This window comes from Cupressus sempervirens, chromosome 7 (genome assembly GCF_028749045.1).
Source record: "Cupressus sempervirens isolate cs-2001-9-10 chromosome 7, ASM2874904v1, whole genome shotgun sequence".
NCBI lineage: Eukaryota > Viridiplantae > Streptophyta > Pinopsida > Cupressales > Cupressaceae > Cupressus > Cupressus sempervirens.
Window position 1 is genome coordinate 513,851,094 of NC_143124.1, and position 18,862 is coordinate 513,869,955.

Genomic DNA, 18,862 nt, shown 5'->3' on the forward strand with positions numbered 1-18,862 from the left:
ACAGAGTAATATTGGTTGTGTAGTTGGAAAGAATGTTTCGGCTGGGAATGAATGTTCTTGGCTTGAAATGGGAACGTAGCAGACAAAGGAAAAGAGATGCCGTATGGGTTGGTTCACCGCTTCTCTTAAAAGTTAGCCATGACTTCTCGGCTTCTATCGGTTTCAAGAAGTCCATTCCAATTCCAAAAACACTAATTCGATTTTAAAGTGAAGAAAATGAAGAGGGAAAAGAAATAAGGAAAAGGAGTTGAAGAGATATAATTTTATTTTATTATTATAATACATTCTTATATACATTCACATAAGTATATTGATGAGGTGACATCATTAGATTATGTCTCTATAATTTATTGGTGCCATTTCATTTTTATATTTATGTGTTTGTATGTAAATATTTATTATAATGATATGATAAAAATTATTAAACAAATCTCTTGAGGTATGTATTATATTTTAAATTAGTTTATTTTATGTTTTTCCTATATTGTTTCCTTAGTAGCTCATGCGGGTCCCATAATGTAACCTATGGACAAGTCATCGTATCCCTTCCAAGGAAGTCTAAGGTCATACCTGCCGATCCTGATGACTGAACCAAACAAACATCCCATTTCTATGATCTCGTTTAGCAATGCTTCCCCTCTCTTCAATCTTCTCCTGCAATCACCCATGAAAATACTTTTGCCATAGTAATAATTCCATACTAATTCAAAATAAAACATATTAATCGCTAATTTAAGTGAAACAATTGCTAATCAACAATTAGTACAACGTATATAAATCACTAACTCATTTCACATGATCATGAAAAGAAATAATTCGTTATTAATCATATCATCAACAGTTAGTACAACATATATAAATAACTAACTCATTTCACAGGATCATGAAAATAAATAATTCGTTACCGACTCATTTCATAGGATCATGAAAAGAAATAATTCGTTAAACCAACAGTTATGATCAAAAAAATTAGGGCAAAATTTGGGATGTAACAAAGACTCTGTCGACTATGCTTCCCGATAGGGATTTTTAGGTTGGGTTTGCTGAGAGGGTCGCCTAAGATCCTGCCGACATGTAGTACGGAGTCAGAGATTGGAGTCGTCTCCTGATTATTGGTTTGGTACTGATGAGCCATCGATAGAGATTGGAGCTTTCTACCGACATTATTTAGTAGGGTGTGCTCATCATTTCTCTTTTGACCCACATGTAGAGGATTTGGTTTCACACCGGTGTGGGTTGGCTCCAGTTTCATACTATCCATTATGGGATGGGTTAGCACCATCTTTTGCAGATGGGATTGACAACTGCAAGTTAGACCGCTTGCAGTATTTACATACCCTGAATAGTTTAGCACAGGTTGGAATTGATATCAGTGTTCTAGTTATCTATGGTTGTTACCATCTCCACAGTGCAGTTGGGTATGAGTGTCATTTTGATGGGGACTTCGGTGTGGATAGAGTTGGTATTTCAGTTAGGTTGAGTACTGATGTGTTGTTGCCTTCCTCAGTGCCTAGAGTTGGTTTTTAGATGATTTTGATGTTGATGTCAGTTATTTGGGTATTGGTGCTACTGGTTTTGCTTGTACACAACATGGATAGTACGTAGTTCTACCCTTGAGATCTAGGTGGTCTGTGATGTTGATTTTGCTACGGGATTGCTTGGGGACAAGCAATCTTAGGGAGGGAGGATTGTAATGTCCCCATTTTTGCTAGTATCAGAGTTTGAGAGATTAGCCTATTATTGTGATCCTCGTAGGCTAATTATTGTGTATAGAGGGTCTTCTGATGTAGTGGCTTGGCTTGGAAGGGTTTTATCCTCTCCACAATTCAGTAAGTTACAAGTTGGTATTCGTTTGGCTCAGATCGGACGTAATTTGGGCTTAGTTTTGTGTACTTACTATTTGTGGTAAGTTGGGTGTTGATTGAGATGGACCCTTTCTATTTTTGGAAAGTGCATTTGGTCACATGGAAAAATAATAGGCGTGACTTCTATTTCAGACGACATATTTAAATGATGAGTATTTTGAGAGTTATAATATTTTTAGTAGCCACATTATTATTAAATCATTAAATGATTTATTATAAAGTTATAATTTAACTTTAAAATATCATTTAAGTTGAGGGTTGAGTAATCATTGGAAGGGGCCATTTATTTTATTAATATTATGCCAAGCCAAGTATTAAATGATGCTAAAAGAGTTAAGTTGGAAAGTTTCAAGAGTTGAGTTCTTTTGGGAGACTTTCACAATTTCAAAAGTTGAGTTCTTTTGGAAACTTTTGTCAACAAAGGCATTATAAATATGAGTTTATTTCATTGGGAAAAGCATGCTTGGATATTTCCTTTTCTTTTGATGCCTTTGTGGCTTTTTCTGAGGTTTTGAAGTTTGTGCCCTTGCTGAAGTATAAGGGTTTGTTCTGAAGATTTGTTATTCAGTGCTGAAGTATACTGGAAGATTGTCTAAAATTGGTAGTGCAAATTGCTGCTGAAGTATAGCAATTTGATTTGTCTTCTCAATTGTATTAACTGTGCAAGAGAAGTTGATATTTTGTCTATTACATGCTAACTGCGATTTGCCTTAAGTTGGAGGGAGCATACTGTTGTATGTTGTTCCTCATACAAATCTGCTGCAATTTGATATCTACAGCAGTCACCTACAGGTTTTTCATTGAATTGCAAATTTCATGAGAGTTGTAGTTATGTGTTTCAGTCATTAGATTGCATGCAAAGTGTTTGTATAAATGTCTATTGGCTGTAGATGCACATTTCAGAGGCTGAAATCATATGTATGTATTTGAATGGTCAAAAAAGATTACATTTTTACTTCAGCTTCTTTGTTTGGACATCTAATAACCATTTATGTGTGTCTAAACTAAATTTGAACCATTACAAGCACGTAGAAGTAATCCAAAGATAAAAGACAGCAAGATAGAGATTTCATGTAAAGTGTTTGACAAAATGTCAAACTATTTATCTTGTGAAAGAAAATTTATGTTTAATTGGGCTATCACCTTTTGAGGGTTACTACATAGACGATACTAATTCTCTTTGGGTTGTGTTGTCCCAAAACTAATTTTTAATTTCAGATGCATTGTTGAAAAGAAATAAATGTTTACTTATGGAAATCTCATATGCTAAATCACTTTTTTCAAATTCTTGTTTCCCCTATTATTCCCTGCTTTTTTGTTTATTATTAGTTTGCCACCAAAAGTTATGCCACTTGTCTGCTATGGTTGAAACTATCATTTATGTTACATGATTTAATGTGACTTTGAACAGTTGTAAGAGATCTCTAGATGCACGTCTTAGCTATATCACTTTTATACTCCCATTGTTTGCAATAAAAGACAAACTTTGTTTAAATGGATGTTGGATATCAAAAAGGTTAGTAAATCTTTAATTTTTTCTTCAATATTATAGACTGATAAATTGGTTTAGAATAACTATAGGTTGATATTGTTGGCAAAATGGTCAATGCTCCCCTCGGGATTCATGACAAGGGACTAATCACCTTCTGTGGATTCTATAAGTCTAGTGTTGTCATGAGCTCAAATTAAAAGGAAATATGAATATTCAAATAACATATTATACAATGATAATAAATAAGAATAATAATATTATAATCTATTATATAATAGTGATATATTTGACAATATGAAAATAAAACAATATATAAGATTATAGTATAATTGTAATGTAAAATATTATATTATAATTATAATATTAATGAGTTAAATAAATTAAATAACAAATAAATACTTTGATTATAAATGATATCGAATACCAATAATAATTTTATAATGTACCTACATGGGTTATATTATGAAATGGACATATTCAAGGATAATATTATAATATAATTGAGAATTAAATACTAATTATAAATAATATATAAAGAAAATATACTACGTAATAGTATTAAGAATAATGATATTACTAATATTATTATTAATATTAATATATAATATGTTATAATTACATTATAAATCAATAAGATGAGGATATATCTAACTATTATCACATTTGAATATAAATACTATTTGATAACTAAAGGTATTGAATTGATTAATTAATCAATATAATATTATATCTATTAATAAGTATGGTACAACCATTAATATAAAATGATAGTACAATATAAATATACAAATATAAAAGTAGATAGTCTAATATTATGTAATTATAATAATTATATTGATGAAGTTAAATAAATAATAATAATACCTTATAGAGTATTATTATCCAAATTAAAATCATTTATAATGAAAGATATAAATTTTAATAAGTTAAACCAATATTACCACTTATTTATTATAACATGAATTATAATATAATTATGATATATATTATAATATATACCATCAAAGTGTGTTTTCCAAAGCACAACAAATATTAAATACAAACATTTAAAATATTAAATGTAAGAATATATTGTATAGAAGGATCAAAATATATACTAAATGTAATTATATTCAAATAACCATTAGATGTCTAAAGTCGTGTCCATTCTATCGTCCACGTATATATGGGATAGATAGCCGGACATATAGGGATAGACATTAAATTGATATTGCCGAGGTACTCCTTGTATCGAACTGATATTATCATTAGCAGACTAAGTATGAAAATCTGAGCGATCCGATTATATTTCTCTTGTATCAAGCATTATACTCTTGCTATAATATGGATCATGTATTAGATTGGACAAATTATCAACTGCCTTATACAGATCGGAGATCATATTGGAATTTGTTTATTAATGCACCAGATTAAGGGTCGAGACTTTAGAGATTTCCTAAATATACAGTTGTCTTTCATTAACGAATAGACATGTTCGCCTATGTCTTGGCTATTGGTATGAGTATATATATGAATTGATTCAAGAGATTAGATCATCGAAATATACAAATTATTCTATCTCTTCAAGTTGGGACTTTAGATGAGTGATCAAATTATAATCAGGCTTGGCAACCATTTTTAGTATTGATTTTAGTTATATCCGTTCCACTTTGATTCCTATAAGCGAAATATATAGATCAGAATTCCTCAAATCTGCAAATAGCCATCAACATGACAGTCTGGTCATAGATTTGATTTACTAACATGCATACGGACATACAAGTCCCAAAATCGTTTTAACCGGCAGGTTCAGAATACACATTATCAGCAATTGCCATTGAAGAATAAATCTGAAAATCTACCATCAGCACCAAGAAAGATTATTGATAAAAAAGGAGAAGCGAATAAGAAATTTGCCCTAAATGGTTCATTACAGCAGCCCATGGCAAATGGAGCAGCTTTCTTTCTTAGTTTCAATGGTGTGAGTGTTGAAATTTAGCATCTGTCAAAGGCATCATCGGAAAAATATGGCAAAAGGAATATAAATAAAAGGAAAGTTGTAAATAAATGATGGACCCCCAAAAAGGGTTTATTACAAGTGGTTGTATTGGGCACTGATAAGTTTATCTTTTAGTGCAATGGCAACCACACTTGTAACAAGTGGCATAAGAGCTTGGTCTTAGGTTTGAATTCCCCCAAGTAACACTAATGGGGAGTTTGTTGGCAAAATGGTCTGCACTTCCCTTGGGATTTGTTACAAGGGACTAATCGCGTCTTGTGGATTCTATAAGTCTAGTGGTCTATTGGGCATTGACCGGTCAATCTTTTGATGCAATGGCAACAACATTTGTAATAGATATAAGCTACATGGGTAAATCTTATCTTGGTAACCTTTGAAATGGTTAGGAAGTGCCTCATTCATTTCAATTCATATTGTTTAATGAAGCTTATGTTTTGAGTTTTGATTAGAGGCCTGCAAATTGTGCTGGTTAGACTTTTATTTTGTTGCAAATCCTATATGATTGCTATTTTTGGTTAGTACTATAGTGTACTAGATAAAGGCTTGTAGTTGTACCCATCAAACACCAGCATCTTTTTTACTATCAATAAAGATAAAGAAAGAAAGAAATTATACTGATATTGATGAATGACCAAGAGTAGGTCAATTGAAGTTGAGAGTACATCGGTATATGATGAAAATTTCCAAGGAGAAAAGAATCCTATACAGGCCCAAGAAGGAAAGGTACAAAAAAAAAAAAAATTAGAGCCGTGGACCACTTCCATGCATTTGATGAATTGATACATATGTTAATAATTGTAGCTCTAAAGGTAAGTTAGAAGTAGAGTTCAAGTAGGACTCTACTTTGAGGAAGTAGAGTTCAAGTAGAACTCGACTTTATCCACCTAACTAATTAATGTAGTCATCTAAGAAGAGTTCAAGTAGGACTACTTTATGGAAGCAGACTTAAAGTAGGATTCTACTTTTCCCAACTGCTATTATAAAAGGGAGCTAAGGGTAAAAAAGAATTCATCAATCTTTCTCAAGGACATTGTGTGAGTGTGTGTGTGAGAGAGAGAGAGAGAGAGAGAGAGAGAGAGAGAGAGAGAGAGAGAGAGATTCAAAAAAGAGATTTCTGATTTTCCGTAGGCAAAAAGAAGGAAGTTTACAACAATTAACATCAAAGCAGAAGGTAGCAATACCAAGTATATTCCAGGTTTGCTATTTTGCTTTTAACTTGTTTTTTCCCATGTACTAGAAGCTCTTGTAAGTTCTAAAGTTATTTTGAATGATGAATTGAGTATGAATGTGTTTTGTTTTTCTAAGTTTTCCTCTACTTTATTTTGTTAAATAAATCTAGTAGTGTAAATCTAAATCTGATCTATTTATCTAGATATTTGGTTTTAAGAAATTAATATGGTATTAGAGTTGTAAGCTTGAAAAGAAAAGCACAAGACAAATATGTTAGCTAGCTGTCTCAAATTTGAGGACAGGCTAGATGGAATTTCAAACTTCTTGCCATAGAAGGCAAGAGTCATACTGCTTCTAAAAGGGCAAGACTTGTGGGAGAATGTAGAAAAGGTTCTTCTACTACAAATAGATCTTGCACTTTAGGCAACATAGGATAAGGACACTAAAGGACAAAGGGTCATTCTAGATGCTATAAAGGTTCACTTGATTTTGCATATAGCAGAAAGGACGAAAGCCAAGGAAATATTTGATGCCTTGGTCTCTTTCAAAGTGAGAATATGAACCAGAAGATGGTTCTGAAGAACAAACTTTGAGAGTGTCGGATTGTTAGAATATATACTCCATTGATATAACTGAGAGGGGGAGGAGGGGTGTGAATCAATTATCCAACTATTTTCACAATCATTAGCCTTAAACAAACTTAACCATGTGAGTAATATAAATTGAAACCACAACAAGATACTCATACAATTAACACCAGATTTGTTAACTAGGGAAACCCTTGATCAGAGGGAAAACCCCAGTGGGGATGGTACCCACAAGATGATGAACTAATATAAATATTCCTTGTTTGAGGATAGACCCTGTTAGGAGTCTGTTACAACATTCAGTTCATATGAGTCCCTGTTAGGAGATTCCAACCCTATTAGGAGTTGTGCCAACCTTGTTATGAGTTGTCGAAGATAGCTAGACCCACTGCCCAAACAACTTCAAAGTCAAGATCAAAGAGCCCACTATCCAAATGATCTCTGTATTATTCCTTGCAGAATAATAGAACTGAAATGTACTTCCTTCCTTCGTCTCTGTCTCGTCAACTGGACTTCTGCTCCGTCAAATCTTGTAATCAGATCTCATACTGTGCATCCAATGATCCGTTGGATCGCTTGTACACATTCAGTAAGCATTTTGCTTGTTCTCACACTGCGCACTAATACTTCACATTCCACTTGATCTTCTTCTTCAAGATACATTACAAATAAGGAAAACAACTTCCTTTATACCATATCTGCATAATAATTCCTTGAGTCGGCCTTGAGGGTTTCCCAATTAATTAAAATAAGATAATTAATTAATTCACAATTACAATAGCACTGTTGGCTCATAGTCTATACAAAACTTCACACGTGTGAAATGACGTCTTGCGCAAATGCTGGCATCATCACACAATTGTCCTCTATCACTATGTAACTGCGCATCTCTTTATTACATCTTAGATGAAAGATAGCAATATATCATCAGAACTCTGTTTCTGCACTACTTCCAGTAAATCAAGTGTAACTTCTGTACGCCATTGACTTAGACTTAGTCCTGTTAACCATGTTGTCAGGACAACCTCAGAAACATGTCCTCCACTGTGCATCATCTAAAACTTCCTTAGCTTCTACGCATCATAAGATTACTGACTGCTATTCTTCCAGTCTTCATAGAATTACTGCTATGTTGACATCAATGACAAATACAATCATGAATGCAACATATCAATACTCTTCAATGCTTAGGATACTCCCCCAATGTAGTATCATCAACATTCATGCTAACACGGATGACTAATTCTGATAAGGTTACCAGTTACCTTATGAGGATCACACAAATCCGCGATTAGCTTGCAACAGTTGGAGACAAGATCATGGATGAAGAATTGGTGATGTTAGCTCTAAATGGTTTCACCAAGTCATGGGAAGCATTTGTGGAGGGAATCTGTGCTCGAGAAAACATTCTAGATTAGTAGAGGCTATGGGATGATTGTATTCAAGAGGAGACTCGTGAGGAGATTAGATCCAACAAGCAAGGAGGTGGTGATGAAAACTTGGCCCTCATCATTAAGAAAAGCAAAGGAAAAACTTTCACCAAAAAAGGTAAGAATTATGGAGAAGGACAACATCCTAAAATGAAGAAAGACTTAAGCAAGATCAAGCGCTTTGTTTGCCATAAGCAAGGTTACTATGCTTCTCAATGTCCAGAGAAGAAGAAAGGCACATGAAAGAGACAACAAGTAGCAATAGCAGCAACAACAGAGACTCAATTGAGTGAATTTGTAACAAAGTTTGAGAATGATTTTTCCCTTGTAGCCTATCTTTCTACCATCACTATAGTAGAAGTGGTTGGTACTTAAACAGTGGTGCCTCCCGTCAGATGACTGAAGCACAAGAGTTGCTTAGTCAACTTTCTGAGTATGAATCAAGGATTATTGTGGAGCTTGGCAATGTTGCCTTGTATGTAGTTAAGGAATCGTGCAATTTCAACTTGAGTCAGGAGATCAATTGATGCTCAAGAAGTGTTGTATTCACCCGGTTTAAAGAACTTGTTGTCCATCTTAGTTATGGAGGACAAAGGTTACACAATTACCTTCTAGAAAGGGCAAGTGTTTATATATCCACAAGGGGGCCAATCTAGACACAACTGTGAGGATTGGAGTTAGGGAATGCAACTTATATAGGGTACAAGGTAACTCCATCAAGGCATTGGTGCATAACAATGAGATCTTGTGCGAGTTGTGGCACAAGAGGATGGGACACTTGCATCATAAAGCACTACCTATATTAAGAGAGATGGTCAATGGACTTCCGGAGTTTAGTCTGGAGCAAGAAGGGGTATGTAAAGGTTGTGCTCTTGGCAAAAATGTCAAAGCTTCATTTCCCAATAGTGAAACTCGATCCAAAGAGATTTTGGATCTAATACATTCTGATGTTTGTGGGCCTATGTCAGTGGCATCAATGAATGGTGCATCCTATTATGTGACCTTGATTGATGATTTCTCTAGGAAGACTTAGATCTACTTCATGGAGACCAAAGATGAGGCCTTCACTCTATTCAAGGAGTTCAAAGCTGAAGTGGAGAATTTGGTAGGGAAGAAGATCAAGATGTTGAGATCAGACAACGGGGTGAGCTTACCTCAAATGAGTTCAAAGATTTCTGCAAGCATGTAGGAATCAAGAGGGAGAAAATATTTGTCTACAATCTGCAACAAAATGGGGTTGCAGAGAGGAAGAACAAATCTATCATCAATTCTGTAAGGGCTTGTTTGGTAGTAGGGAGAGGAATTGACAATTGGGAATTGCTATTCTAGAATTGTTATTGTGGAATAGGAATTTGAATTCTTTGTTTGGTTAGACAAAACATAAATTGGAATTCACCTACCCAGAAGCCATTAACGCTCGTCAAAATGATTGAATCATTTGGATTGATATCTCCTGATCAAACCCAATCATCTGATCCCCTATTATGATTTATCGAGTTCTGCACCATTTCTGTTCTCTCGGGTAGATGCGTTGGAGACAGATAATTTTGACTTCAATCCATGGGAAATTTGTAGGGAAACATCTGCAACACTAGGGTTCTTTAAACCTGTTAAGATGCAGTCTATTGATGGCCATACCTCTTGTATTGCATTAGATGGGGGGCTTGTTATGCACAATCCTATTGTTTCTCCTATTACGCATGTGCTAAACAATAAGCAAGATTTTCCATTTGTGAGAGGGGTGGAGGATTTATTGGTGTTGTTAGTGGGGATGGGGCAGTTTGATCAGAAGTATTACCAAAGGGTGAAGGGATGGTGGACATTCTAGTGGGCAGTTTGATCAGAAGTATTACCAAAGGGTGAAAGGATAGTGGACATTCCAGTGCGCTAAGCCTGTCATGAAAATTGTCAAGGATGGAGTTTAAGATATGGTTGATCATGCTATTAGCATGGCATTTGGCCATAAATTGCAGAATTATGTAAGAATTTAGGCTAGTGGATTACCACAAGAAAACTTGGCTAACATTGATGATCTTGGCCAAGCCAATGTCGATATGCTGATGAATTTTTCAGAGAACATGTTGAAGCAAAAGAGCATGGAATATATCCCATTTGGTGGCAAGAAGAAACTTACTCAGATCAATGCAAAGAGATTAGTCTAGTTTCCATCACCATTGGCAATGTCGTTAACAAACCTAGCTAAACAAAACGCTTATCCAATGATTGCGGATTTCAAATTTTGATAATATATTAAAAAGAAAAATAGGAATAGGAATTGCTATTCCTATAACATGTATTTTGGTGGAATTAACAAATGCCTATTTTGGGTCAAAATAGGAATACGAATTCCAATTCGCAATTCCAATTTGACACAACCATATTGAGAATTTTTTTTTAAGGAATTTTTTGATTCCTATTCCACTGCAATTCCAACAACCAAACGTGCTCTAAAGGACATGATCCATGATGAGAGTTTGCCATTGTTTCTATGGACATAAGCATGCAACATAGCCATATATTTACAAAAAAGGAGCCCTCACAAGGTTTTAGAGGACAAGACCCCCAAAGGAGGCATTCACAAGGATTAAACTGGAGATAGGACATCTTAGGATTTTTGGTTGTCGAGTCTATAGTCATGTGCCTATAGAGAAGAGGACAAAGTTGGAGCCCTCAAGTGAGAAGGGCATTCTTGTGGGATACAATGAAGAGTCAAAAGCCTACAGGGTCTTTATACTTATACCAACACAACGGAGGACAATTGTGAGTGGGGATGTCAAGTTTGAAGAAAACTTAGTCTCCAAGAAATCTCATGATCCACTGACAGTTGTAGATGATATTTTGCATGAGGATTCAAAAGGCGAGAAGAGTTCACAAATTTTTAGTACAATTGGCCAAACTTCAAGAGAGGGACAATTAACCCTTTCTAAACTATTTAGGAAGCCCAAATGGTTTGAGTGGACCTTGAGAGATGCTCAGGAACATGGTGAGGCTCCCATAACTACATTTAGGGATAGTAGGATTCCACAGAAGTTTTCGACGTATATGGCCTTGATAACCAACATCATAGACATAGAGCCTTCCATCTTTGAGGAAGCAACTAGCCAACAGGTGTGGAGAGATGCCATGGTGGAGGAGGATAACTCCATCAAGAAGAATGATGTTTGGGAATGTGTGCAAAGACCTGTTGGGAAGTCAGTAGTGACTTCTAGATGGTTGTTCAAAATCAAACATGTAGCAAATGGCAGTGTGGAGAAGTATAAAGCAAGATTTGTGGCCAGAGGATTCTCTTAGAAAGAGGGAGTAGACTATGAGGAGACCTGTGCCCCTGTTGCTAGATATTCTTCTATTCAAGTTGTTATATCCATTGCTTCAGAGTTAGGGTGGAGGATTCACCTGATTGAGGTACATGACAAAGAGTCACATGTATGTAGGCTTAAGAAAGCCTTCTATGGACTCAAACAAGCTCCAAGGGCATGGTACTCCAGGATTGACAACTATTTGTAGAGCATGGGTGCTACCAAGATTGAGGCAGATTCCAACCTATACTTCATACTAGTTGGATTTGAGATCCTCATCTTGATGCTCTGTGTGGATGATTTAATTCTTACAAGGGCAGAGAAGTTGATTGCTGAGTGCAAGTTAGATTTGGTAACAAAATTTGAGATGGACATTGGGTTGATGCATTACTTTCTAGGACTTGAGGTTGACTTTTTGTTTAGCAAAGATCAAGAGAGATCTTTCTTGGAGAAGGGAAGTATACATTGCAGATCCTTAGGAGATTCAAGATGGAGAACAATAGATCAATGGCTATTGTAATGGTAACCAATTTGAAGAAGGTTGATTCTTCAAAGTCAAAATTAGTAGATTCCAGACAATACAGACAATTAATTGGCTCATTGATGTATCTCATCAACATTGGACTAGACATTTGTTTTACCGTAAACACCTTGAGTCAATATATTGTAGAGCCGAGGCAGGTTCATTGGATCGAAGCAAGTGATGTGCTCAGATATTTGCAGGCACAATGGAGTATGGTTTGCAATACCTCTGTGGAGATGGGATAAAGTTGTAAGGGTATTCTGATTTAGATTGGGCAGGGAGTGATACAAATCCGAAGAGTACTTCAGGGTGTTGTTTCAATTTAGGGTCAGCCATGATTTCCTGGTTTAGTAGGAAGCAAACCTTAGTAGCACTCAGTTCAGTTGAAGCTGAGTACATGGCAGCCAGTTTGCCAAGATATGAAGCAATTTGGCTTCGTAAGTTGCTTACAAGTTTATTTGATTAGGATTTGGAGCCTTTTGTGATTAATTGTGACAATCAAAGTTGCATAAAACTCTCAGAATCTAGTGTTTCATGATAGGTCAAAACATAGTGAGATCAAATATCATTTTATTAGAGACAAGGTCTTGAAGTTAGCAATTAAGCTTCATGATAGGTCAAAACACATTGAGATCAGATATCATTTCATCAGAGACAGGGTCTTGAAGTGAGCAATTAAGCTTTAGTATATTTTGACGAATGAACAAGTTGTAGACATACTCACCAAACCCTTGGTAAAAGGGAAGTTTGTTTTCTTTCAAGAAAAGCTTGGAGTGGTGGTGAATACCTTCCTCGCTAAGACGTAGCATTAATAATTGTAGCTCTAAAGGTAAGTTAGAATTAGAGTTCAAGTAGGACTCTACTTTGAGGAAGTAGAGTTCAAGTAGAACTCTATTTTATCCACCTAACTAATTAAAGTAGTCTCCTAACAAGAAGAGTTCAATTAGGACTCTACTTTATGGAAGTAGACTTCAAGTAGGACTCTTCTTTATGGAAGTAGACTTTAAGTAGGACTCTACTTTTTTGTCATGTCCCCATATTTATAAGTTTTAATAATAGAATAAAGAATAATAAATTATAATATAATATATTATTATATTTTATAAACATAATAATAAAATTAGTAACATATAATATATATTGATCAATATAATCATATCATCTATTATATATGATTATAATATAATTACATTAGAATAAATGAAAGATAAATGATAATTAGTTGATAAAACTAATTATTATATATATAAGAAATAATATTTATATTAAAAAATATATTAATTAAATATCAATTTAATAACAAAATATATAAACTAGCTTATACATATTATATATATATAAAATAAGCCGAGAGATATCCTTATGAGGCGCCTATTTTCATAATCCTATAATTTCCATCATCGCATATTTATGTTAGTTTAAGAGGCATGAGGAAATGATTGGAGACTCTTGATCTGCCTCATTTTTACTTCCATTTCCTCTTTGTAATTTTCACGATTTTAATTATAACTATATTTAGTCTATTTCTATTTTGTTTTTCTCACATGTAAATGAACGTCAAATTTTTTTCAAAATGGAAAATGTTTACATTGAAGATTGCTGCCACTGTAGAAAGCCTCTCGGTTTAATAAACAATAAATATATTCATATGTAATAATGAAAACATAAGTCAAAAAGTAATTAACTAATTAGATCCCATCAGTTGTGCCCTTTCAATATAAATCGATTGTTCCATTTTTATATAAAGATAAAGTTCAATCAAAAGGGGGAGGAGATAACAGGGACATATATCTGAGATGGCTCGGATTGGAGAGATTAAAGCCAGCGAACAGAGCACCAAGTACCAATTAGTTTACGGAACAAAGATAGAGTCAGAGAGAAAGATAACTGCAACGAGCAGCAAGATTCATGGAGTATGAGCAGAGCAGAAGACCAGTAACAGGCAGCAAAGAACAAGAAAAAAAGAAAAGAGAGGAAGATAGAGACGAGCTTCTGGGTGAAGCAAACATCATATTAGATACACAGCGAGCATAAAATACTATAAGAAATCAATAGTAGAGATAATGGAATACATTGCAGAATAAAGATATTACAAATATCACAGAAGGTAATACTTCTTATTCTAGAAGAAAATATACTTATTGCAGGGAAGCAATCATAAAATAGAGACAGTCAACGTAATATTCATATTCCAGACTTTCATGAGATAATGATTCATCTAGCTAGAGAGGAGAGCAAATGAATAGAAGGGAAGAAAAAACTATACATTGATCATTCAGAGAGCACAAAGAGAAGTAATATTTCGATAGCAAAAGCCACCTCATATTCGAGGCATTCCAAGCATGAGAAAAAAAAAAATCTCAAGCGCAATCAGGCAGCCACGTCAAACATAGACAGGGAGGAGTAAGACAATGATCTCAAGTATATGTATAATCATCACATACAGGGGAGAAAAGTAACAAACTGGGAGAAAGTATATTCCACCAGCAAAGATATGAACAATAAAAGAATAATAAAACCTTATTAATAAAAATTCTGATTATATCCATTCATAACAGTCAGCATGATGAGTGGCTTTTGGGAAACAAACATGACATTAGGGAATATGATTGGTGATAAGAAATAAATATAAAGTATTGGCAAGAGTGGATCATACATCACACAGATTAGAATCATGTCACAACCAGACAACGATAAGGAGAATACGTATGGTCTTATATTTATTGCAGGAGATGGAAATTAGAATTGGGGAATACAAAGACTTAAGCAGAAAAACAAGGAGCCAACATAATATCTGGTTCATACAAAGGCATATTGACAGTGGTAGACCGACATAATCTATATCATGCAGGAGGATGTTTCATAGATATTGCTAGGAGAAGTTTATGATAATTTCAGAGTCTAAAAGTAGTGACAACATTAATAAAGATAATACACTATGTAATAGTGATAAATCTAAAATCAATGAATCTCAAAATCTATCGATTCTACTCCCACTATGGAACACAAATACTAGATGCCTTAGTGAAGAAGGATATCCCTATAAAGCTTATATATACATATTTGTGACTTCATCTATTATCCATGTCAATAACTAAAGGTCGTCAATATTTCATTGGTCAAGGACAATTGAGAAAGTTGATATTTAAGAGGCATGAAACAACTGGTCAGACAAACTTTATACCAAAAAAAAAATATAATAATAATTTAAGGAATTAAATTCATTATAAAAGAGGTTATAGGAAAGAACTCAAGTGGATTGTTCTAATTTCCCAAGACAACTATCCAAGGGACATTACATTTTCCCAACTGCTATTATAAAAGGAAGCTAAGGTTGAAATAGAATTCAATAATCTTTCTCAAGAAGGACATTGAGAGAGAGAAAATCAAAGAAAAGATTTCTGATTTTTAGCAAGCAGAAAGAAGAAAGTTTACAACAGTTAACAACAAAGGAAAAGGTAGAAATACCAAGTATATTCCAGGTTTTCTGTTTTGCTTGTAACTTGTTTCAGTGCCATTTTCCCATGTACTGGGAGCTCTTGTAAGTTCTGAAGTTATTTATGATGAACTAATTGAAGAGCATATGAACTGTGACTGAATATGTTTTGTTTTTCTAAGTTTTCCGCTGCTTTATTTCGTGAAATAAATCTAGTAGTGTAAATCTAGATCTGATCAATTTACCTAGATACTGGATTTAAGAAATTAACAACATATAGCCAAGTACCCAAATAAGATGCAAAAAGAGCATAAGATACGGAGCATTAGAGAGATAGAAGACATGTCATTGAACATGTTTGTCCCAGCTTGAAATGGAGGAGAGATCACTGTGGAAGCACCAATACAAGATCTGATACTACTTGTTAGGGTGCATCTAAGGCCAGAGGGCTGATGTAGGGGATTGTAATGGGAATCAAGGCATTCCCTCTAGAAATACACTCAATGATCCAAGAATGATGTTACTCTCGTGGTAGTGAAGAAGCTGTAATATATGTTTGTGGGGGGAATGTGCTTGGGCATTTGAGTAGAATTGATAAATTGTGAGAAACGTTGTCTCATAGGTTCATCTGTGTCTATTACAATGGCTCTCCTTATATATGCTGTTTGAGAGAGGTGTGCAACTAGATCTCAAGATGTTGCCTGTAAATATTTTTTTTTTGTTGAAAAAATTGTTTCTATCAACTTCATTTTTGTTTCTCCTTCTGTAGGAAGTTAGTAGATAATATTTTGATGGATGATATTTATATTACAGAATCAACCCAGTGGACAATGAGCATAGGAAGCTATCTAATTGTTGTTTGGACAAGGAAAACTGGAGAGCATATGAGAAAGAAGTGGAGTCATTACTGTGTAAGGGTTTGGGTGAAAGGGCACGCCTTATTCGAGTTATTCCTAGAAGTGTACCTGCGAAGTGGAAGATAGACGAGGTATGCAAAGCTTATTGTTCATCACCAAAAGAAGTTATTTCACTGTACTACTTCCTTTACGTTACTTTTCTAGGTATTTTCTTCTTTACACAGACAAGCATTTAATTGGTGGGAACTGGATAAAACTTTGATCTCATCTGTTTGGAATCATTCTTTTCTCAATATGCAGGGTCATGCATGCTTAGCGAAGATTCCACTTCTTGTTGGCATTTTGGTAAGCAATTATGAGAAAGCTTTTCGAATGGCTGATGTTGGTCCAAGTGCAGACAACAAAGATGAGGTATGCAGCTCTTTAAGGGTCATTACTTTTTCCTTGTACAATATTGTCATTGTTTAAATGAACCAGTCTGTTTTTAATATTTATAATGTTTGGGGACAGTCTGTCAAATTTAGGAACTTCTGGGGAGACAAAGCCCAACTACGCCGATTTAAGGATGGGACAATTGCAGAAACTGCAGGTACTTTATTATTTGACAGTATTATGCATAGAACTTGTGTATTACCTTTTTCTAAACTTTAAGGTATCAAAATTGAAACTTGTTTTTTTGTGGACAGTATGGGAGTGTGAACAGTGGGAAAAACATCTCATAATAAAGAAGATAATGGAGCATATTTTTTGTCGCCATTTATCTTTGTCCTCCCAGGATTTTTGTATTATCACTGACCAGTTGGATTTTTCATTGATGCAGGGAGGTAAAGTTCAGCTCTTCTATATTATTTTGCCATTCCTTTATACATCATTCCAATTTCTTTTCTCTGGTAAAAATGTATTTTGAAGTTCAAGGGAAATCATTCTCACCTAAAGTTGGATAGTTTGATTTATATACAAAAAGTTGGCACATCATATTATGTCTAGAATAACATATCAGAAACGTTGGGGATTGTGCAAAAGCCTAGTTGCTAGGTTTCCTTGCCTTTGTGGGTGGATCATCTCTCATTTGTAACATCTATGTATGTTTCAACAAAGGACAGTAGAACAGTGTTTATGGAATATGCTTGTAAGATATCTGTCATCACATTTAACCTGCCTAGAAAAAATAGGCGTACTTACTAAAAGTAGTCTATCTATTTTGTTATTCTTGAATCAATTCATATTAAAGCTCTTCAGATGATATATTTGTCTTAAAAATTATAAGTTAACTGCAGATCAAATTGCTAGCACATCAATCTTGCTGGATGCCTTTGATGTTCTATCCAAGCGGTTGCGGACTTTGGAGGGATTACCACTGAATATTTCTAGTGTTCAGCCATTGGATTCAGGTGTGCCAGAAGTTCTTAGAGATATTCCCTTTTTTGGGATTTTTTAGGAAATGGATCATTTTAAAGCTTGTTTAGTCATTAATTATCTAGATTCATTAAAACAAATAAATATTATCTTGGCTCTTCTCTGCCTTATATACTAGCAATTCAATTGTTATTTACTTATTTATATTGTATGGTTGGTTCTGTCTATTAGTGTTGACTGTTGTTTGTGAGAGGATGTGGAAAGCCGCAATCACTATTGAATGATTTTGTACTCAATGTTAGCTTTTTTTTAAAGAAGGGCCAATTAGTATTTGTAAAGTTTTTGCACTTCTGCAATTATTTGTTATTCCGATTTCTGATTTCTGTGGTCATCATAGGGGGTGGGGAAAGATGATTCAAAATAATATTGAAGAACCGTAATGATTAGTCAATGATGTTATTACAAGAAGGCACTGGATATATTAAGTTTATCCCTTCATGAAAACATGCGGAACAATAATATTACAGTACCTTGTTCCCCTCACTTAAACTTTTTCCCATCGCAATGAAAGTTTCTTTCTTTTCATTATGATAGTAACTTAATCCTGGTGTCATTCTATGAAAGTAAGAAACTTTAAACATCCTCAGTAACATTACATGTTCTGACCAAATGTTTTGACACAGCTTTCAGGCAGACATCTGTATTTCCTCCTACGCCTCATCCTCTTGCCAATGAAAAAGTAAAAAAGGAATGGTCCCAGAAATTAATTTCAACCTGTATTCAACCTTTGGAGGTCATGATTCAAGTAAGATTCAGTTATTCACAACTGGAACAAGGTTGTTTATTTGAGA

General features: G+C 34.4%; 1 protein-coding gene and 1 pseudogene across 2 annotated transcripts in view; both read left to right on the plus strand.

Annotated features, from left to right (window-relative positions):
* Positions 1–18,862, plus strand: part of LOC149547785 (nucleolar protein) — a 227,357-nt gene that overhangs the window by 102,473 nt on the left and 106,022 nt on the right. For both annotated transcript variants that reach the window (XM_089791838.1, XM_089791839.1), the window contains exons 10-15: positions 16,612–16,786; positions 16,956–17,066; positions 17,166–17,244; positions 17,342–17,479; positions 17,933–18,046; positions 18,695–18,816. In XM_089791838.1, the coding sequence (XP_089647964.1) occupies positions 16,612–16,786; positions 16,956–17,066; positions 17,166–17,244; positions 17,342–17,479; positions 17,933–18,046; positions 18,695–18,816 (739 nt within the window). The remainder of the gene's footprint in view (positions 1–16,611; positions 16,787–16,955; positions 17,067–17,165; positions 17,245–17,341; positions 17,480–17,932; positions 18,047–18,694; positions 18,817–18,862) is intronic.
* LOC149547787 (patatin-like protein 6 pseudogene) lies at positions 10,006–10,705 on the plus strand (annotated as a pseudogene).